The 19,946-nt window shown below is 43.8% G+C and overlaps 1 protein-coding gene across 11 annotated transcripts in view; it reads right to left on the bottom strand.

The window, feature by feature from the left end:
• Positions 1-19,946, bottom strand: part of nav2a (neuron navigator 2a) — a 1,144,654-nt gene that overhangs the window by 607,683 nt on the left and 517,025 nt on the right. For 8 of the 11 annotated variants that reach the window (XM_043705373.2, XM_087996264.1, XM_087996271.1 and 5 more), the window contains exon 1: positions 181-1,199. The exons of 1 other annotated variant lie outside the window; for it this stretch is intronic. In XM_043705373.2, the coding sequence (XP_043561308.2) occupies positions 181-435 (255 nt within the window). In that variant the 5' untranslated portion in view covers positions 436-1,199. Of the gene's footprint in view, positions 1-180; positions 1,201-19,946 lie in introns of those variants that run through there. 2 more of the 11 variants (XM_087996269.1, XM_043705379.2) reach the window with 2 other exon arrangements.

Below are 19,946 nucleotides of genomic sequence, written 5' to 3'. Positions count from 1 at the left end.
AGAGACATTCCCAACATACCAACACTTCCCTGAAATGATTAGTCACAATAGGAAGATTCTGTTGCATGATAACCTCTTAGACATTTCCTTCTTTTTTTGCCAAACGCTACAACATGGATTGTTCTAAACGAGAGAGACATGACCTGAAAAGAAAACCACAATTTTGTTTTTTTTTCTGACCTGAGTGTCAAAGCTATGTTCTGCCGCGTTTGTCTTGCCAAGTAGCAGCTTCTCCCCTTCATTGTCCAAGCCATGCGAAGATTTGAGTGGGATCAGGCTCGAGTACATCGGCTTGGTCGCTTCCACCTTGCTGCCCAGCTTCAGGTAACAAGGCTGCTGCAGAGTCCTGGCGCTGACATTCGGGATGGGAGTAGCAGTGTGGACCGGCTTGGGCAGTCCCGACTTCATTTTCGAGGCCACGAGAATTGCTGGCATTTTCTGTGCCCCCCCCCACTCCTCCCCTTGCTCGACACGTCCTTCGCCTGCGAGCCAGCTGCAGCAGCCCTCGGGGAGTAGGCGCTGGGTGCCTGGGAGAGACAGACTGTACTGCAGCCCCTCTCTCTCTACAATGTTCGCCCAAGGTGGAGCACTTCCTACCCTTTCACTTTTCTATTCCTGTGACTCAGCCAGCTTCATTCCTCCCTCTCGCAGAGGGATTTTTTTTTAAGCAGCTGCTGGAGCAGAATGACAGAGAAAAAAACAAAACGTGGTTTTTCACAATCTGCACCCCCTCTTTCTTCCAGCTCTGAAGATCTGCTGATTTTATTTTTCTGGGGATAACCCCCTGCAGTTCCTAAATCACGTCAGTCCCGGCCAAAAATAACATCCCGCCTTGCTGGGTTCCTTGGACAAATCAATGCAGAAAGTACAGTGTGTGTGCGTGTGCAGAATTTCCAACCCCTGATGATAAGCCTTCCCAGCGCCTTTCGTCCAGATGCACAGTTTTAATGCGTTAATTTCCAGTTGTCCTTGGACAGAGGCGATGTCCTCAGCCTGACCCGGGGCTAGGCTCAGTCGGACGAACAGGAAACCATCTGAGCAAAGTGACAAGTCGGTGCACCGACACTGGTAACGATGCAGTATCCTGGCCCTATCTGTACATTTCAAACACAGGCAACTTCATGTCTGTGCCTCACCTGACAAGGACAGACATACACAGTCAATTCCTACCGCTTGTCGGTTTAAACGTACACACATCCGTGGCTTACGCTGAAAAGAACACAGTTGAGATGAGAAGGCAAGGCAGTGAATAAAAAAAAGGGTTCTGACACTACAAACGTCTGATTGGTCCAGTTCTCTCAAATCAGGATTACAAAAAAAATCACTGCAAAAAGGGAGTGGCCTAACAGACTGGGAACTGGCAAAGTGTGCCATTATTTCAATGTAGCACAAAAACCATCTGTAGCTTCAGTAAGCTCTCTGAGATATATATATATATATATATATATAAGAATGGTCACTAGTTTTGAACTATGATTAAGTCACGTCAGTCTCTTAAGGGAGGGTCTGGGGCTCTTGTGATCGTTTCCATACCTCTAAGTCAGGAGACATGGTACAAATCCCACTTGCTCCTGTGGCGTGTAATAATATCTCTGAATAGGTTGATATGGGGAAAAATATAGAGGGAGGAGTACTGTTTCTTCAATGCCCCTAGCTTTGGACCAGAAAAGCCGGGTGTATCCCCCCGCCCGTTGACAGGTTATTTAGAAATCACTGTACCATGAGGGTTAAACGTTGCATATTAAGCCCGGGCGAGTAAGTGCCCAGAGATTCCAACCAGCTCACTATGTGCCTGCCGACCACTGCAGTGCCGACCCTTACCTGGAACCCAGTCCATCCGCGTTCTGGGCGAGCGTGCAATTTGCAACAATATTTGAAAAAACCGAAAAGAACTGCGGATGCTGGAAATCAGAAACAGAAATTACTGGACAACCTCAGCAGGTCTGGCGGTATCTGTGGAGAGAAGCCAGAGTTGACGTTTCGGGACGGAGTGGTCTTTCCTCAGATCAGTCTAAAATGTGTTCAGGGTTAGTGTGACTAAAGGGCAGCTGGAACACACGAGCTTTCTTCAATGAATGCATGTACATGCGCCTTTCGGGCGCTCTCATCCAAAATGAACATTCGGAACTTGGTGTCTCAGTTATTCCTAAAGGGAGTGGAGTCATCATCGACATATCTATCTTTGCACTTGTTTCAAACCAGAGGATTTAGCTTTTCAAGCCCCACGTTGTACAAATAAATGGTTGAACTCTGAAGTGTTTCATAGTTTGTTACAGAGCTGTGACTCCAGGAACTGGTTAGAAATTCTATCTCATTCCTCGTGGAGACATTCACGATTTAAGCCAGAAATTTAAAAACGGATTGATCTTTTTGCAATAGATGCATCCTCCCAGTTATTTAGGGCTGTTCTCTGTATCTCCATGCGCCTTGTCTCTGGAGATGTGTTTTGCTGACCTGTTTTGAAATTATTGCGTTATTGCAAAAACTGGGGGGTTTTTTCTCCAAATATCATCCTTAAACCAAGGAGGGAGACCATAATTTATGGAAACGATCCTTTTATAAGGGAGATGCTCTCACGCCTCGATTAATCTGTAACATATTTCAATCAGGGCTAATGAGTTTTACCCTTTACCAGTCACGTGGCAAAGAGAATGATGTCAGCATCATTAAGGCATTTTTAACTCTTTGCTATAAACCTCATAAATCCTGGATTTGGTTTCTTTAATCCATGTCAGCTCCAATTTACAACGCTCTAGCTCCTTCAAACCTGTGTGATTCCTGGTTTCCATGCCTCAGCCACTTTACAGCAGATTTTTCAGAACTCCCGCCCTGACAGTCCTATGGGTTTATCTCCAGCACACTGAACTGCAGCATTTCAAGAAGGCAGCTCAGCACTATCTTCTCAAGGGCAGCTAGGAGCAGACAATAAATGCTAGCCAGTCGGCAATGACCACATCACATACCAAGGTAAAGTTGCCACAGTCTGACTAGACCATCTGGCTGCTCTCTTCATTAAAGAGAGATTGAGGACTGCAGATGCTGGAGATCAGAGTCAAAAAGTATGGTGCTGGAATAGCACAGCCAGTCAGGCAGCATCCGTGGAGCAGGAGAATCAACGCTTTGGGCATAAGCCCTTCATCAGGATGCCCAATGAACGGCTAATGCCCAAAATATCGATTCTCCTGCTCCTTGGATACTGCCTGACCCGTTGTGCTTTTCCAGCGCCACACTTTTTCACTCTTTAAAGAGAGAGATGACTAGTGTTAGTTGAACCTGCCTCAGGCGAGACAAAAAGATAAGGGGAGTCCTTCATAGCAACCTCAGCCAGTGTGGGGTTTGAACACATACTGTTAGCATCATAAACCAGCTGTCCAGCCAACTGAGCTGACCAAAGTTCCTGATGCTGAAGAGGAATCAAGTATTTTCACATTCATTTTTCTCTTCAGTTTCATTCTAAGTTTCTTTTCAAAACGTCTCTTCATTGCTCCAGTCATTTTGCCTGTGACGACTGACAGCGAGGTTTATTTCTGTCCTGAGCTCTTCTGCTCTCTGATGTTCAACAGAAGCTCCAATTCTACTGCTCATCCTTGCATCGCTCACACAATGCTTAGATCGCGAGTCTCTTCAAACACTATTTCACTCACTTCACTTTTCTGTCCCCTTGGAATTTGACGATCTTCTCCATAAACCATTCATCGTTTGATTCATTTTAGGGTATAAAAGGAACGTTTTCTTTATTCGTTGACGGGACATGGCTGTTGGTGGCAAAGTCAGCATTTACTGTCAATCCATCGTCATTATTCCGAGCTTGGTGTGCCAACCTCCTGTGTACAATCTGTTTGATGAAGGCAGGCCCACAATTACTATTAAAGGAAGCAGCTCCAGGATTTTGACCAGTGGATATAAAGGAGAGCCAATCTACTTCCAAATGGAATGTGTCATGGAGGGGAACTTGTAATTGGGGCAGTGCATTTAGCTGGATGGGTGTAGTTGGAACAACACTCAAGAAGCTCAACACCATCCAGGACAAACAGTGTGGTTTGAATGGCACCCCTTTCAACTTTCACTCCCTCCACCACTGGTGCACAATGGGCAGCATTGTGTACCATCTGCAAGAAAATTATTCATAACATATCTCTATGACATCAATGAAGAAAGTGCATGTACTATTGCCAAGTCTGCAGATAGGTTGATAGAGCTGTACAGCACAGAAACAGACACTTTGGTCCAACTTGTTCATGCCATCCAGATATCCTAAATTAATCTAGTCCCATTTGTCAGCATTTGGCCCATATCCCTCTAAACACTTCATATACTCACCCAGATTCTTATTAAATGTTGTAATTGTACCAGCCTCCACCACTTCCTCTGACAGCTCATTCTATACACACATCACCCTCTGTGTGAAAACGTTGTCCCTTAGGTCCCTGTTAAAGCTTTCCCCTCTCACCTTAAACCTATGATCTCCAGTTTTGGACTCTGCTACCCGAGGGGAAAGACTTTGGCTATTCACCGTATCCATGCCCCACATGATATTATAAACCTCTATAAGGTCACCCCTCAGCCTCCGATGCTCCAGGGAAAACAGCCCCAGCCTGTTCAACCTCTCCCTATAGCTCAAACCCTTCAACCCTGACAACATCCTTGTAAATCTTTTCTGAACCCTTTCAAGTTTCACAACATCTTTCCTATAGCAGGGACACCGGAATTGAATGCAGTATTCCAAAATTGGCCTAACCAATGTTCTGTACATCCGTAACATAATCTCCCAACGCCTATGGTCAATGCACTGACCAATAAAGGCAAGAATACCAAATGTGCTCTTCACTATCCTACCTACCTGCGACTTTGCTTTCAAGGAACCATGAACCTGCTGCCTTTGTTCAGCAACACTCCCCAGCGCCGTACCATTAACTGTCCTGCCTTGATTTGCCTTTCGAAAATGCAGCACTTAACATTTATCCACATTAATCTCCATCTGCCACTCCCAGATAATACAAAACTAGGTGGGAAGGCAAGTCATGATGATGATACAAGATGCCTGTAAGGAGATGGAGAGGGTCATCAGACCCAAAACATTGACTCTACTCCCCCTCCACAGATGCTGCCAGACCTGCTGAGTTTCTCCAGCAATTTATATTTTTGTTTAAAATTCTTAACAGGTTTCATAGGGTAGATGTGGAAAAGTTTCCCTTTAGAATCATACAGTTGTACAGCACAGAAACAGTCTAACTCATCCATGCTGACCAGACATCCGAAATTAATCGAGTCCCATTTGCCAGCATTTGGCCCATATCCCTTTAAATGCTTCCAATTCAACTACACATCCAGATGCCTCTTAAATATTGTTATTGTACCAGCCTCCACCACTTCCTCTGGCAGTTCGTTCCACACAGTGTACTCTGTGCGAAAAAGTTTCCCCTAAGGTCCCTTTTACATCTTTCCCCCCCTCACCTTGAACGATGTCCTCTGGTTTTGTATTTTCCTACCCTGGGAAAAAGACCTTGGCCACTTGCCCTATCCATGCCCCTCATGATTTTATAAACCTCATCCTCCAAAGCTCCATGGAGAATAGCCCCAGCCTCTTCAGCATTCCGGCAACATGCTTGCAAGTCTGTTTTGTACCATTTCAATTTTAACAATATCTTTCCTATAGCTGAGAGACCAGAACTGCACGCAGTATTCCAAATGTCCTAACCAATGTCCTGTACAGCTGCAACATGACCTCCCAACATTTATGCTCAAGGCTCTGACCAATAAAGAAAAGCATATCAAAAACCTTCTTCATTATCCTGTCTACCTGTGACACCACCCCATTGAAACTGTGAACCTGCACCCCACGATCTCTTTGTTCAGTGACACTCCTATCATTAAGTGTATCAGTCCTGCTTTGATTTGCCTCTCCAAGTCTTGTGGGAGTGTTCGACCAGAGGGAATAATCTCAGATTAAGAGTTTGCATATTTTAAACAGAGATTAGGAAGAATTTCCCCACTCCAAGGGGAGTAAATCTGTGGAATTCTTTACCAAGGAGAGCTGTTGAGACTGGGTCATTAAGTATATTCAAGGCTGATATAGGCAGATTTTAAACCATTAAGGGAATCAAGGGCTATGGATATAAGGCAGAAAAGTGGAGTTCAGGATTAGCAAATCAACTATGATCTTATTGAATGGTGCAGCAGACTCAATGGGCTCAATGTCCTCCCTCAGTTCCATGGTCCAATGCAAACCAGATACTCAGCAACTTTACTTACCACCCTTATTACCTAAAAGGACAAGGCATCAAATTAGAACCAGACCTACGACAGTTTCCCCTCCAAGGCACATACCATTCTGATCTATCAGCTCATTTGCTCACTGCTGCTGGGTCAAAATGCAGGGAGTCCCTCCCTCACTGTTACTGTCCCTGAAGCACACCAACTGCAGTGGCCCAAGCTTCCCAAGGAATGGGCAAAAGTTGTCGAGACAGCTTATGACATCTTCATTCCAGGCTTGAATTTAAAAAAAGGTGACACTACTATCTGAAAATCATAGCCAAAAATAGGTCAGTGATTCAATTAATACTGCCGCTCTCCCCTACTGTATGCTTCTGGCATCCTCAACATTTTAACAAGTGAGTTACTGTAGCCATAGAGCAATCCATCAAATGGCTCTGGATATTTCACATCCCTGGAACGGGTGGGATTTGAACCTGGGTCTTCTAGCCCAAAGGACAGTACCACTGCAAGAGCCTGCAAACAGGTTTGCCTTAAATCATTCAATCTGCACTGTCATTAATAGTTGATTCGTAAATGCTTTATCCCTTAACTAGAGATTCTTCAAATGTACTTTAACTCCCAAATGACTCTTTCTTCATATTTGTTTTATTTCAACATGGGACATGGATATTGTTGACTGGAGAACTATCTGGAATATCATGGTGGCTGGGTCAGGTGGCTGACATAATGAACATGTACAACTCTCCTGTGCCTCCAAAGACCATCCAGCATTTCCTTTTGGTTCATGGTGAGGCTGGTGGTCTCTCATTGTATGGCACTTTCAGTGACCAATAAAGGGACCCTGTGTCCTGAAGGAGTGAGGCCATTGAAAGTGTCTGACCCTCTCTAAACTCCTTCTCTGGTGACCACACCACCCAGTGACCCCCATCATACTCCATGTACCTTCGCCCAGGGATGCTGCAGTCATCTTCAGGCAGGTCCTTGAAGTACGACCAACATCAGCCATCACCTCCCAATGGTCTGCAAACTTCAAGCTCTCTCAGGGGCAGGATTCCAACATCTCTGTGAGCTTGACTGACAGTAAATGGCATCCTATTTCCCCATAGAAGTCAGACGGGGCTCCCATAATATTCCAACATCAGTGTGAGTGAAGACATGGGCAGCAGATATTTGGATGATCCCAAGTTCCTAAGAAGGTGTGGTAGGAAACTGAACAGAATGACACAGGAATGGGGGGGGGGGGGGGGGGGGGGTTCCCAAGTCAATACTTACAAGGGTGGGAGGTTCAGCAGCAGAAGAACTGAGATGGGGGGGGTGGAGACAAGTGGCGATACAGAGATAAACATTTAAATGGATAGAATATTTAATATTTACCACATTGAGAAATAGCATATGCATGTAACCAAATCCCTTTTTAAAAGAAGCACTGAATAAATGGTCAGCTAGGTCAGCTAATGCACGGTCGCTTTTCTAGTCCTGTAGGAGAGCTGCTTCCTCCAGACACATTTGCTCCACACAAACAGACCTAAACTCTCCAGATTCAACCAACAGAATCACAAAAGAGACTGACAGCTTCTTTCACCAAGTATTTGGATTTCCTTATGCCTAAAACATGATGATCAGGAGAAATGATTTTCCACTTCTGGTCAGGGAGACGTTCTCGGACCCATGAGCGCAGAACTCAATTATTTTCCATCTTTGGTAACAATTTAAAAGTACTGGAAAAAGCAACAACAAATATTCCGGGCTGACAATGGTAGCATTGTTAAAATTCTCAGACGCCTACAGATCAGGAGGTGACCACCAATCATACAATATATTGCTTTGTATTGTATCATTGGCCTCTGCTCCGATGATAATGGCCCAGGTGTAAGTCTGTAGCCTGGTTCCAGAATTCCAGGCAAGCCAAAAATAGATGCCATGGTGGAAAGTACACTGGAAGGACAAACGTTTCAGTGTAGCAATGATTCAGCCAGGAGCTGGCACACTCAGCCTTCTGTCTTGAGATGAGAGGGAGCCGAACCTGCATTGCTCCCTTCCAAGTAAAATACTGGTTGCAAAGCCACAAATATCACCAGACAAGCGCAATAAGTACTGCAAACTTACAAACCAGCTGTGGTAACAGGAAATGGCACTACTGATAGTTTCAAACAGACAGCAGTTATAACATACATAGGATGATCACGCATTCAAAATGACACAGGAAGGTGATTGTGATTGCCAAAGTGCAACAAGGTGGTACTGCAGCCTCTTGCAGAAACTTAATATCAGGACAATCTTCAGAGTCGTCAATAGTAAATCGGTCCATTGAAATTCATAAGTTCATAAAACCATAAGATACAGGAGCAGATTTAGGCCATTCAGCCCACTGAGGCTGCTCCCCCATTCAATCATGGCTGATAGATTTCTCTGAAAAATGTGTTGCTGGAAAAGCGCAGCAGGTCAGGCAGCATCCAAGAAGCAGGAGAATCGATGTTTCGGGCATAAGCCCTTCTTCAGGAATCCTATGCCTGAAACGTCGATTCTCCTGCTCCTTGGATGCTGCCTGACCTGCTGCGCTTTTCCAGCAACACATTTTTCAGCTCTGATCTCCAGCATCTACAGTCCTCACTTTCTCCTGATAGATTTCTCAACCACATTCTCCCGCCTTCTGCCTATAACCTCAATCCCCTTAATATTCAAGAGCCTATCTATCTCTATTTTAAATATGCTCAATGACATGGCCTCCAGAGCCTTCTGTGGGAATGGGTTCCACAAATTAACCATCCTCGAGCTGGCAAAATTCCTCCTCATTCCTCCTCATCTCTTCTCAGGGTTCATCCCTTGACTCTGCAGCTGTGCCCTCAGGTCCTAGTCCTTCCTACTTGTGTATACATCATCTCTACACCCACTCTACCAGTTTTCTCAGTATTCTGTAGGTTTCAATCAGAGCCCCTTCCATTTTTCTAAACTCCATCGAGTACAGACCCAGATTCCTCATCGTTTCTATTACAACAAGCCCTTCATCCCCGGGATCATTCTTGTAAACATCCTCTGAACCGTCTTCATTGGCAACACATCCTTCATTATATATGGGGCCAAAACCTGCTAACAGTATTCCAGATGCTGCTTGACTAGAGCCTTACGTCGCCTCAGCAATAGATCCTGAGTTTCTTGCAGAGTCTCAATGCCTTGTCCTATTACACAGCCCAGCAAGTTGATTTACCTCATGTTCCCTCAAGTTTCAAATCATTCATCATCTCTATGTCCATCACCCCTATAGTCGGTGGGTTCCAGGTCTTCGCCACTCACACCACAATAAAAGTTCTTCACCACATCTTCAGGCCCACATCCCTTATCCAAAACCTTAACGTAGTGCCCATGGTCTTTATAAGATTAACTAATAGCACCAGCTTTTCTTGGACTACATAACTCTCATAAACCTCTATCAAATCCCTCCTCAATCTCCCTTGCTCCAAGGACAATAGACAATAGGTGCAGGAGTAGGCCATTCTGCCCTTCGAGCCTGCACCACCATTCAATATGACCATGGCTGATCATCCTCAATCAATATCCTGTTCCTGCCTTATTTCCATAACCCTTGATTCCACTATCCTTGAGAGCTCTATCCAACTCTTTCTTAAATGAATCCAGAGATTGGGCCTCCACTGCCCTCTGGGGCAGAGCATTCCACACAGCCACCACTCTCTGGGTGAAGAAGTTTCTCCTCATCTCTGTCTTAAATGGTCTACCCCGTATTTTTAAGCTGTGTCCTCTGGTTCAGTACTCACCCATCAGCGGAAACATGTTTCCTGTCTCTAGGGTGTCCAATTCTTTCATAATCTTATATGTCTCAATCAGATCCCCTCTCAGTCTTCTAAACTCAAGGGTATAAAAGCCCAGTCGCTCCAGTCTTTCAGCATAAGGTAGTCCCGCCATTCCAGGAATTGACCTCGTGAACCTACGCTGCACTCCCTCAATAGCCAGAATGTCTTTCCTCAAATTTGGAGACCAGAACTGCACACAATACTCCAGGTGTGGTCTCACCAGGGCCCTGTTCAGCTGCAGAAGAACCTCTTTGCTTCTATACTCAATCCCTCTTGTTATGAAGGCCAGCATGCTATTAGCCTTCTTCACTACCTGCTGTACCTACATGCTTACCTTCATTGACTGGTGTACAAGAACACTCAGATCTCTCTGTACTGCCCCTTTACCTAAGTTGATTCCATTTAGGTAGTAATCTGCCTCCCTGTTCTTGCCACCAAAGTGGATAACCATACATTTATCCACATTAAACTGCATCTGCCATGCATCTGACCACTCACCTAACCTGTCCAGGTCACCCTGTAATCTCCTAACATCCTCCTCACATTTCACCCTGCCACCCAGCTTTGTATCATCAGCAAATTTGCTAATGTTATTACTAATACCATCTTCTATATCATTAATATGTATTGTAAAAAGCTGCGGTCCCAGCACTGATCCCTGCGGTACCCCAGTGGTCACTGCCTGCCATTTCGAAATGGAGCCGTTTATCACTACTCTTTGTTTCCTGTAAGCCAACCAACTTTCAATCCAAGTTAGTACTTTGCCCCCAATACCATGTGCCCTAATTTTGCTCACTAACCTCCTATGTGGGACTTTATCAAAAGCTTTCTGAAAGTCCAGGTACACTACATCCACTGGATCTCCCTCATCCATCTTCAGAGTTACATCCTCAAAAAATTCCAGAAGATTAGTCAAGCATGATTTCCCCTTCATAAATCCATGCTGACTCTGACCTATCCTGTTACTACTATCCAGATGTGTCGTAATTTCTTCCTTTATAATAGACTCCAGCATCTTTCCCACCACTGAGGTCAGACTAACTGGTCTATAATTTCCTGCTTTCTCTCTCCCACCTTTCTTAAAAAGTGGTACAACATTAGCCACCCTCCAATCCGCAGGAACTGATTCCAAATCTATCGAACTCTGGAAAATAATCACCAACGCATCCATGATTTCTCAAGCCACCTCCTTCAGTACCCTGGGATGTAGACCATCAGGCCTGGGGACTTATCAACCATCAGACCTAACAGTGTCTCCAACACCAATTCCTGGCAAATATAAATTCCCTTCAGTTCAGGTCCTTCAGCCACTGTTACCTCAGGGAGATTGCTTGTGTCTTCCCCAGTGAACACAGATCTAAAGTACCAATTCAATTCTTCTGCCATTTCTTTGTTCCCCATAATATATTCCCCTGTTTCTGTCTTCAAGGGCCCAATTTTAGTATTAACCATTTTTTTGCCTTTCACATACCTAAAAAAACTTTTAGTATCCTCCTTTATATTTTTGGCCAGTTTACCTTCGTACCTCATTTTTTCTCTGCGTATTTCCTTCTTAGTAATCCTCTGTTGTTGTTTAAAAGCTTCCCAGTCCTCTGTTTTCCCACTTATCTTTACTATGTTATACTTTTTCTCTTTTAACTTTATATGTTTCTTAACTTCCCTCATCAGCCATGGCCACCCATGCCTCCTCCTGGGATCTTTCTTCCTTTTTGGAATGAACTGATCCTGCAACTTCTGCATTATACACAGAAATATCTGCCATTGTTCCTCCACTGTCATCCCTGCTAAGGTATTGCACCATTGAACTTTGGCCAGCTCCTCCCTCATAGCTCCATAGTTCCCTTTATTCAACTGAAATATTGTCACTTCCAATTGTACCCTCTCCCTCTCAAATTGCAGATTGAAGCTTATTGTATTATGGTCACTACTTCCCAACGGCTCCTTCACTTTGAGGTCCCTGATCAATTCTGGTTCGTTGCACAATACCAGATCCAGAATTGCCTTCTCCCTGGTAGGCTCCAGCACCAGCTGTTCTAAGAATCCATCTCGGAGGCACTCCACAAAGTCTCTTTCTTGAGGTCCAATACCATCCTGATTCTCCCAGTCTACCTGTATGTTGAAATCTCCCATAACGACTGCAGTAACATTTTTGCGACAGGCCAATTTCAGCTCCTGATTCAACTTACATCCGACATCCAGACTACTGTTTGGGGGCCTGTAGATAACTCCCAAGAGGGTCTTTTTATCCTTGGAATTTCTCAGCTCTATCCATACTGACTCTACATCCCCTGACTCCCCCGCGCAAGGGATTGAATATCATCCCTTACCAACATGGCCACCCCACCCCCTCTGCCCGTCAGTCTGTCCTTACAATAGCACATGTAGCCTTGAATATTCATTTCCCAGGCCCTGTCCACTCAAAGCCATGTCTCAGTTATCCCCACAATATCGTATCTGCCAATTTCCAAAAGAGCCTCAAGTTCATCCATCTTATTTCTAATGCTTCGTGCATTCATATATAGTATTTTTAATTTGTTACTGCCCTTACCCTTTCCATCCAGTCCTATTTCACTCAACCTTACAGCATGATCTCTTTTTGAGTTTTCTGCTTCATTGATACAGTTGTCTTTCTTGACTTCCCTTGTTCTAACTTTCCCTTCAATTTCCTTCTTAAACATCCAGCTTGCCCCCTCCCCCCCCCGCTACTTAGTTTAAATGTAGCGGTGTTGCAGTAGCAAATCTGCCTGCCAGAATGCTGGTCCCTAACCTATTAAGGTGCAAACCGTCTCTCTTGTATAATTTACGCTTACCACAAAACATACCCCAGTAATCCAAGAATTTAAATCCTTGCTTCCTGCACCAGTTCCCCAGCCAAACGTTTAAGTCCATTATCTCCCTGTTTCTGGCCTCACCAGCCCAATGCCAGCTTCTCCATCCTAACCAAGCAGCCAAAATTCCTCATCCCTTGAACCATTCTTTTCAATGTCCCCTGTACCTTTCAGGAATCTCACATCTTTCCTCAAGTGAGGTGACTACACTGGATACAACACTGTAGCAGTGGACTCACAAGAGCTTTATAGTCATAGAGTCAAAGAGATGTACAGCATGGAAACAGACCCTTCGGTCAAACCCAGTCGTTCAGCATAACCATCTACTTCTGGCGTCAATGCAACCATCTATGAAGCCAAAACTCTGACATAATTTTTAACTAATATGTCCATCAACCGTCAAATATCTATGCACATGGAGTCCCAGTTCCTTCTGTCCCTGTACACTCTTCAGAGTTGTGTCATTTAGACTGTGTCGAGTCTCCCCATCCCTTCTGCCAAAATGCACTTTTCTGTATTGAATTCCATCTGTCACATGCCTGTCCATTCTGCTAACCTGCCTATGTTCCTTTGTGGTCAATTGCTAACCACTGAACCTTAGGAATAACACTAACCTGTCACCGCCCTCAAGTCTGTAAAATCGCCATTTAAGACCAGCTGATTTCTAACCTCAAGTCATTTTTCTGGCCAAGACAATACTGACCCTTCTATTATATGAGCCTCAATTTTGTTAACCAGCCTTTTATGTGATACTTTATTGATCCTTTTCTTAAAACCCACATTGGCAACACTCACTGCACTCCCTTCATCAAACTTCTCTGCCAGTTCATCAGAAAATTCAATCCAATTAGTCAAATAGAATCTGTTTTTTATACTTAAGGGGCTGCATGGTGGCTCAGTGGTTAGCACTGCTGCCTCACAGCACCAGGGTCCCAGGTTCGATTCCAGCTCAGGTAACTGTTTGTGTGGAGTTTGCACGTTCTCCCTGTGTCTGCGTGGGTTTGCTCCGGTTTCCTCCCACAGTCCAAAGATGTGCAGGTCAGATGAATTGGCCATGCTAAATTGCCCGTAGTGTTAGGTACATTGGTCAAAGGGAAATGGGTCCGCGTAGGTTACTCTTCGGAGGGTCGGTGTGGACTGGGTGGGGCCTGTTTCCACACTGTAGGGAATCTGATGTAACTTAAACCAAGTGCCTGGTGATTTTTTTCTTACTATTGTTTCTGAGCCCTTACCCACCACTGGTGCTAAACTGACTGGCCTGTATATCTTCAGAATGTCCTTATACCTTTCTTGGATAACGGTATTCATAGTTGTCACTCTCCAAACCTCCAGCCTTTCCCTTGTATCCAGGGAAGATTGAACAATTATGGAAAATCTCACAGCATGCTGGAATCAGGAAGCACATCAAAGGAAATCCAGCCTTTTCACTCCTTTTTTTTAATTCATTCACAGAATGAGAACATCTCTGCCTAGGCCAGCACTTATTGCTCATGCCTAATTACCCAGAGGTCAGTAAATAGTCAACCACATTTCTGTGGGACTGGAGTCACATGTAGGCCTGACTAAGAACAGATGGCAATTTCCCTCCCTAAGGACATTAGTGAACCAGATGGGGTTTTCCTGACAATCAACAATGGATTTGTGGTCAACATTAGATTCTTAATTCAGATTTTTATTGAATTCAAATTTGACCATCTACGTGGCAGGGTTTGGACTCAGGTCCCTGGAATATTACCTGAGTTTTTGGATTAACAGTCCAGTGACAGTGCCACTAGGCCATTGCCTCCCCTGTGCTTATTAATTTTCACTGTTTCTAGCAGCTCTACCTTCCCTTTGTCAGCAACTTCTTCGTGTTCCGTGATATATGATATTCATCAATCATTTCAGCTTTGCCCTGTGCATAAATCACAAGTCTGGTCCTCACTGCCTGTAAGGGTGGTCAAGTCAGAAACCCTTGTAACATTGAAGATGCGTTTAGATGTGCACTTGTGACACCAAGGCCTGCAAGGCTATGGCCCAAGTGCTGCAAAATGGGATTAGAATGGGATTAGGTTGTGACCAGCATGAATGCGACGTGCTCAAGAGCCTATTCTCTTAGCGAGTTTTGAGAAGATTGGTAGCTCTGGTTGAGGTTCTGGATGCATGTTTGCTCACTGAGCTGGAAGGTTCATTTTCAGACATTTCGTCACCATACTAGGTAACATCATCAGTGAGCCTCCAGATGAAGCTTCATCTGGATGATGTTGCCTAGTATGGTGATGAAACATTTGAAAATGAACCTTGCAGTTCAGCGAGCAAACCTACATCCAGCGTATTCTCTGCTGTAGACCTCTATGACTCTACCTTATAACCTCTATTTGTTTTTTGAATTCACTTTTTAATTTAAATATGTGTGTAAGTGTGTTGTGTTATTATTTATTTTTACATTTCGTCACTAATAAACTCACTCTTTGTTAACTCCAGAAAGCCTGGTTAAATCGACTCGCTATAAAATATCAATTCATTTGGTCTGGGAGAAAGGTTTCCAAAAGGGAGGATTAACCTTGTTGCAGCCAATTGAAGGGGGCAGTTGAGTAATGAAGGGAGTACAAAACAGAAATTGCTGGAAAATCTCAGCAGGTCTGGCACCATCCATGGAGAGAAAGCGGAGTTAACATTTCAGATCCAGCATATGGAAGAAACCTACAGCACCCAGGATTTGGGGGTCCTCAGATAAAAGTCACACAAAGCTAGCATCTTGGAATAGGGAAGGCAAATGCAAATTTGGCTTTTATTTCAAAGGGAATGGAGCTTAAAAACAAAGTGGTTATGTCAGTCTTTGGAATATCCATTATCTTGCAGTGTTCTTATATTTTCAAGATAGAAGATAATCAGAGAGCTGGATCAGGTGGACAGGGAAAGTCTTTTTCCTTGGATAGTGATGGCTAGCAAGAGGGAGCATGGCTTCAAATTGAGGGGTGATAGATATAGGACAGAGGTCAGAAGTAGTTTCTTTACTCAGAGAGTAGTAGGGGTGTAGAACGCACTGCCTGCAACAGTAGCAGACTCGCCAACTTTAAGGGCATTTAAATGGTCATTGGATAAACATATGGACGAGAATGGAATAGTGTAGGATAGGTGGGCTTCATGTTGGTTTCACAGGTCGGTGCAACATCGAGGGCCGAAGACCCTGTACTGCGCTGGAATGTTCTATGTTCTATGACCCTTCTGCAGAACTGAGGATAACGAAGGGGAACAGATTCATCCCTGACCACCCAGGCGCTTAATAATTTCGGATAACCCATCAGAAACTGTAATAACTTGTGGAATTTCACCCGGGATACGGTTATGACATCTCCACCTTCTCCACAGCAATTAGGAATGGGCAATCAAGACTGGCTTCATCAGCCAAATCCACATTCTTCTGAACAAATAATAGAAAAACTCACACAAAGTATCCTCAAGTTCCCACATGGTACAGGAAAGTGAAGAACAGGTCGAAACTGTCTGTTCCTGATCAGAAAAAAAAACAAACCTCTGTTACAATCTAGTTACCATCTTGTTTAAGCTATTCATTTGAATTCATGCCTCTCGGACTATTCTGTACTAATACCCTCATTATTAATTCATTCACTGTTATACTTAGCTCAATTCAAGCTTTTAATTTCATGACTCCTAATTTAAACTTCCATCCCTCAGTTTACTCCCTTGGTCTTACTTTATCAACTTGCTTCCTGCAATAACCTCAGGCTGATTTGTAGGAAAACTAATAAAATGTCTTTCAGAATGCAAAGGCCCTTTGTTATGACCCCAGCAGGACACCATTGCATTTTTGTTTGATTCATATTTATTGAATGGTGTTTAGTTTAGTTTGATTTATTGTTGTCACATGTACCGAGATACAGTGAAAAGCGCTGTCTTGTGGCTATACAGGCAGATTGTACCAGATAAAGTGCATCAGGGTACCAGAGCAGAGAGCTGAATATAGCGTTACAGCCACCGAGAAGATGCAAAGGGAGAAATTGACACTAACATTTCAAAGGTCCATTCAAAAGTCTGATAATAGCAGAGAAGGAGCTGTTCTTGAATTTGTATGTAGGTGCATTCAAACACTTATATCTTCCGCTCAATGGAAGAGGGTGGAAGAGAGTATTATCAGATGGGAGAAGTCTTTCATAATGTTGGTTGTTTTCCTGAAAAGCAGCAGGAAGTATAGATGGAGTCAATGGATGGAAAGTAGTTTTGTGAGCTGTACTCACAACTTTCTGTAATTTCTTGCCATCTTGGGAACAGCAGTTGCCATACCAAGCTGTGATGCACCTAGATAGGACTTTTTTATGGTGTGTCTGTAATAACTGATAACAGTCTTTATGAACATGCGTAATTTCCTTAGCCCCGTGAGGAAGTAGAGACATTGCTGTGCTTTCTTGACCATCCTATTGATGTGGCAGGACCAGGGCAGTTAGTTGGTGAACTATCACTCTCAGAAACTTGATGCTCTTGACCATCTCCACCTCAGCACCATTGATATAGAGAGGGCATGCCCTCCACTCCACTTCCTGAACTCAATGACTAGCTCCTTCGCCTTTGCTAATATTGATTAGATTAGATTAGATTAGATTAGATTAGATTACTTTTAGATTAGATTAGATTACTTACAGTGTGGAAACAGGCCCATCGGCCCAACAAGTCCACACCGCCCCGCCGAAGCGCAACCCACCCATACCCCTACATGTACCCCTTACCTAACACTACGGGCAATTTAGCATGGCCAATTCACCTGACCTGCACATCTTTGGACTGTGGGAGGAAACCGGAGCACCCGGAGGAAACCCACGCAGACACGGGGAGAACATGCAAACTCCACATAGATAGTCGCCTGAGGCGGGAAATGAACCCGGGTCTCTGGCGCTGTGAGGCAGCAGTGCTAACCACTATGCCACCGTGCCGCCCATTGATGGAGAGATTGTTGGCTTTACACTGTACCGCTAAACACTTTTCTCTTTTCTGTGTTCTGTTTTGTCATTGTTTGAGATCCAACCTACAACAATGGCGTCATCAGCAAACCTGTAAATGGAGTTGGGGTGGAATTTGGTGACTCAGTTGAGGGTGTATAAAAGCATGGTAAGGGCATGAGTACATACTCTTAGGGGGTGGCATTGAACCAAAAAAAAAGAGGTTTTGAGACAGCACCATAAATTGATGAAAGAGAGACTTAGAGTTTAATCGATGCACCACCAGAGCTTATGGCTAGATCTGTTTTTACCCAACCTGTTCAGAGGTGCTAATGCACACCACTGGAGCAGGTGGGACTCAAACAGAGCTTATGGTGATTGGCAAGTGAAGGTGTGACTGACAGTCAGAATATGAGGACTAGAGGAGTATAGACATCTCGAATGGTTGCAAAAACCGGAGGAGAGGAATAGGAAGGGACCACACCACGATCTGGTTTCAAAGCAGGGAGGAGAGTTTTAAACTTGAGGCAATGCAAGACCAGGAGTTGATGTAGGTTACCAAACACAAAGACAAAGGGTAAAAAGGACTGGTTACAAGTTAGAATGAAATCAGTTGATAAGTTCAATTCCAGACTTGTGTCTGGAACTAAAAACAAAAATGATGAACATTTAAGTCTCCCGAGCTAAACTTCAGCAGGCTGTCGTGGTGCAGTGATAGTGTTCCAACCTCTGGACCAGAAGACCCAGATTGAAGTCCCTTCTGTTCCAGAGGTATGTCATAACTGCCTGAATGGGTTGATTTAAAAATGTCTAATTCAGTTCAGAGTGGCTTCATAGTCTCTATCTTTTTGCACCTGCAGTTCTGAATATACAGACATTGGTGTCTTTGCCAGATATTATTAATTCGTTCACCAGTGCAAAGCCAAGTTGAGGTTGATTAAACATCCCAACATCAATTTTAATGAATTTCCAAAAAGCTTTGAGGTGCCTGTTATTATTGTGGACAGCTCAGGCAACATTTAATGGATCACTTCATTCATAATAGACAGCTTGAGAAAATCTCCTCCAATATAACTGTGCTATAAAATAGGAATAGCAACGTTTGGGTGAGCACACTGCTGTACAATGAAGATTGAAAACAATGTCATGTTGACCCAGTATTCCACCACAGAATCATTAGAATTCCATTGATAGTGTCTTCTGTTCCTTGTTAATACAGATCATTTATTCTTTCCTCAGTTTTACGCCACTGAATGCATTAAAGAGCACGCAAGAGGGGAAGGTTTTCAATGGTATTCAACTTGATTAGATATAAGGATGACTGAACTTGCATATCACGTTTCTCAAAAATTACAAAGCCTTTCCTACATAATTAAATGCTTCATGAAATGTTCTGCAGCTGAATGCAGAAAGTAATGCAGGCCTGTTATGCACTGGGTGTTGGTGCAGTGTGAATGTCACTGGATTAGTAATCCAGAGTCCCACCGAATGCTCTGGGGACCTGAGTTTGAATCTCACTAAGGCAGCTAGTGAAGTTCGAATTCGATAAGAATATGCAATTAAAAAGCTATCGCAATTTTTTTTCAAAAGCTCATTTGGTTAGCAGGTCTGACCTTCACATGACTGCAGACTGCAGAAATGTGTTGACTCTTAAGTACCATCTGAAATGGCTCTACTAAGCCATTCATTAGGCATGGAGAGTAAGTACTGGCCTAGCCAGTGCTGCCCACATCCCATAAACAAATTATATTTCCCAAAAGGCAAAGAAATGAGTGAAGCAAGTTTCAGCTTGGTGGCATTTGTTTGGAAAAGAACTCCCTGTTCTTTGTCAATAAGTGCCACAAGATTGTCACAATCGACCAGGCTAATGGTTTCACTAATCGTCTGAAGGATGACACCTTAGTCGATGCACTAGACCCACAATGTATTGCTCCTCTGATGTGTCGGTCTTGTACTGTTTCTCAATTCTGGTGCAGTCGTGACTCTACAAGCTGCTGACCAGGGTACAAAAAAAGGACAAGTTATGTTTTTGTGGTGTCTTTCAAGTAGCAAAATGCCTCGAAGTACTGAACACATAACAAGATATTAGGAAAGGCATCTGCCAGGTTTTAAGAAGCATCTTAAAAGGAATAGAGGAAAATGTATAAGTCAGAGAGGACGGT

This window comes from Chiloscyllium plagiosum, unplaced genomic scaffold (genome assembly GCF_037043375.1).
Source record: "Chiloscyllium plagiosum isolate Xiang-an unplaced genomic scaffold, Cpla_swu_hap1 HiC_scaffold_18, whole genome shotgun sequence".
Taxonomy (NCBI): Eukaryota; Metazoa; Chordata; class Chondrichthyes; order Orectolobiformes; family Hemiscylliidae; genus Chiloscyllium; species Chiloscyllium plagiosum.
The sequence above is the reverse complement of the archived record's forward strand: the minus strand, read 5'-3'. Positions and strand labels throughout refer to the sequence as shown.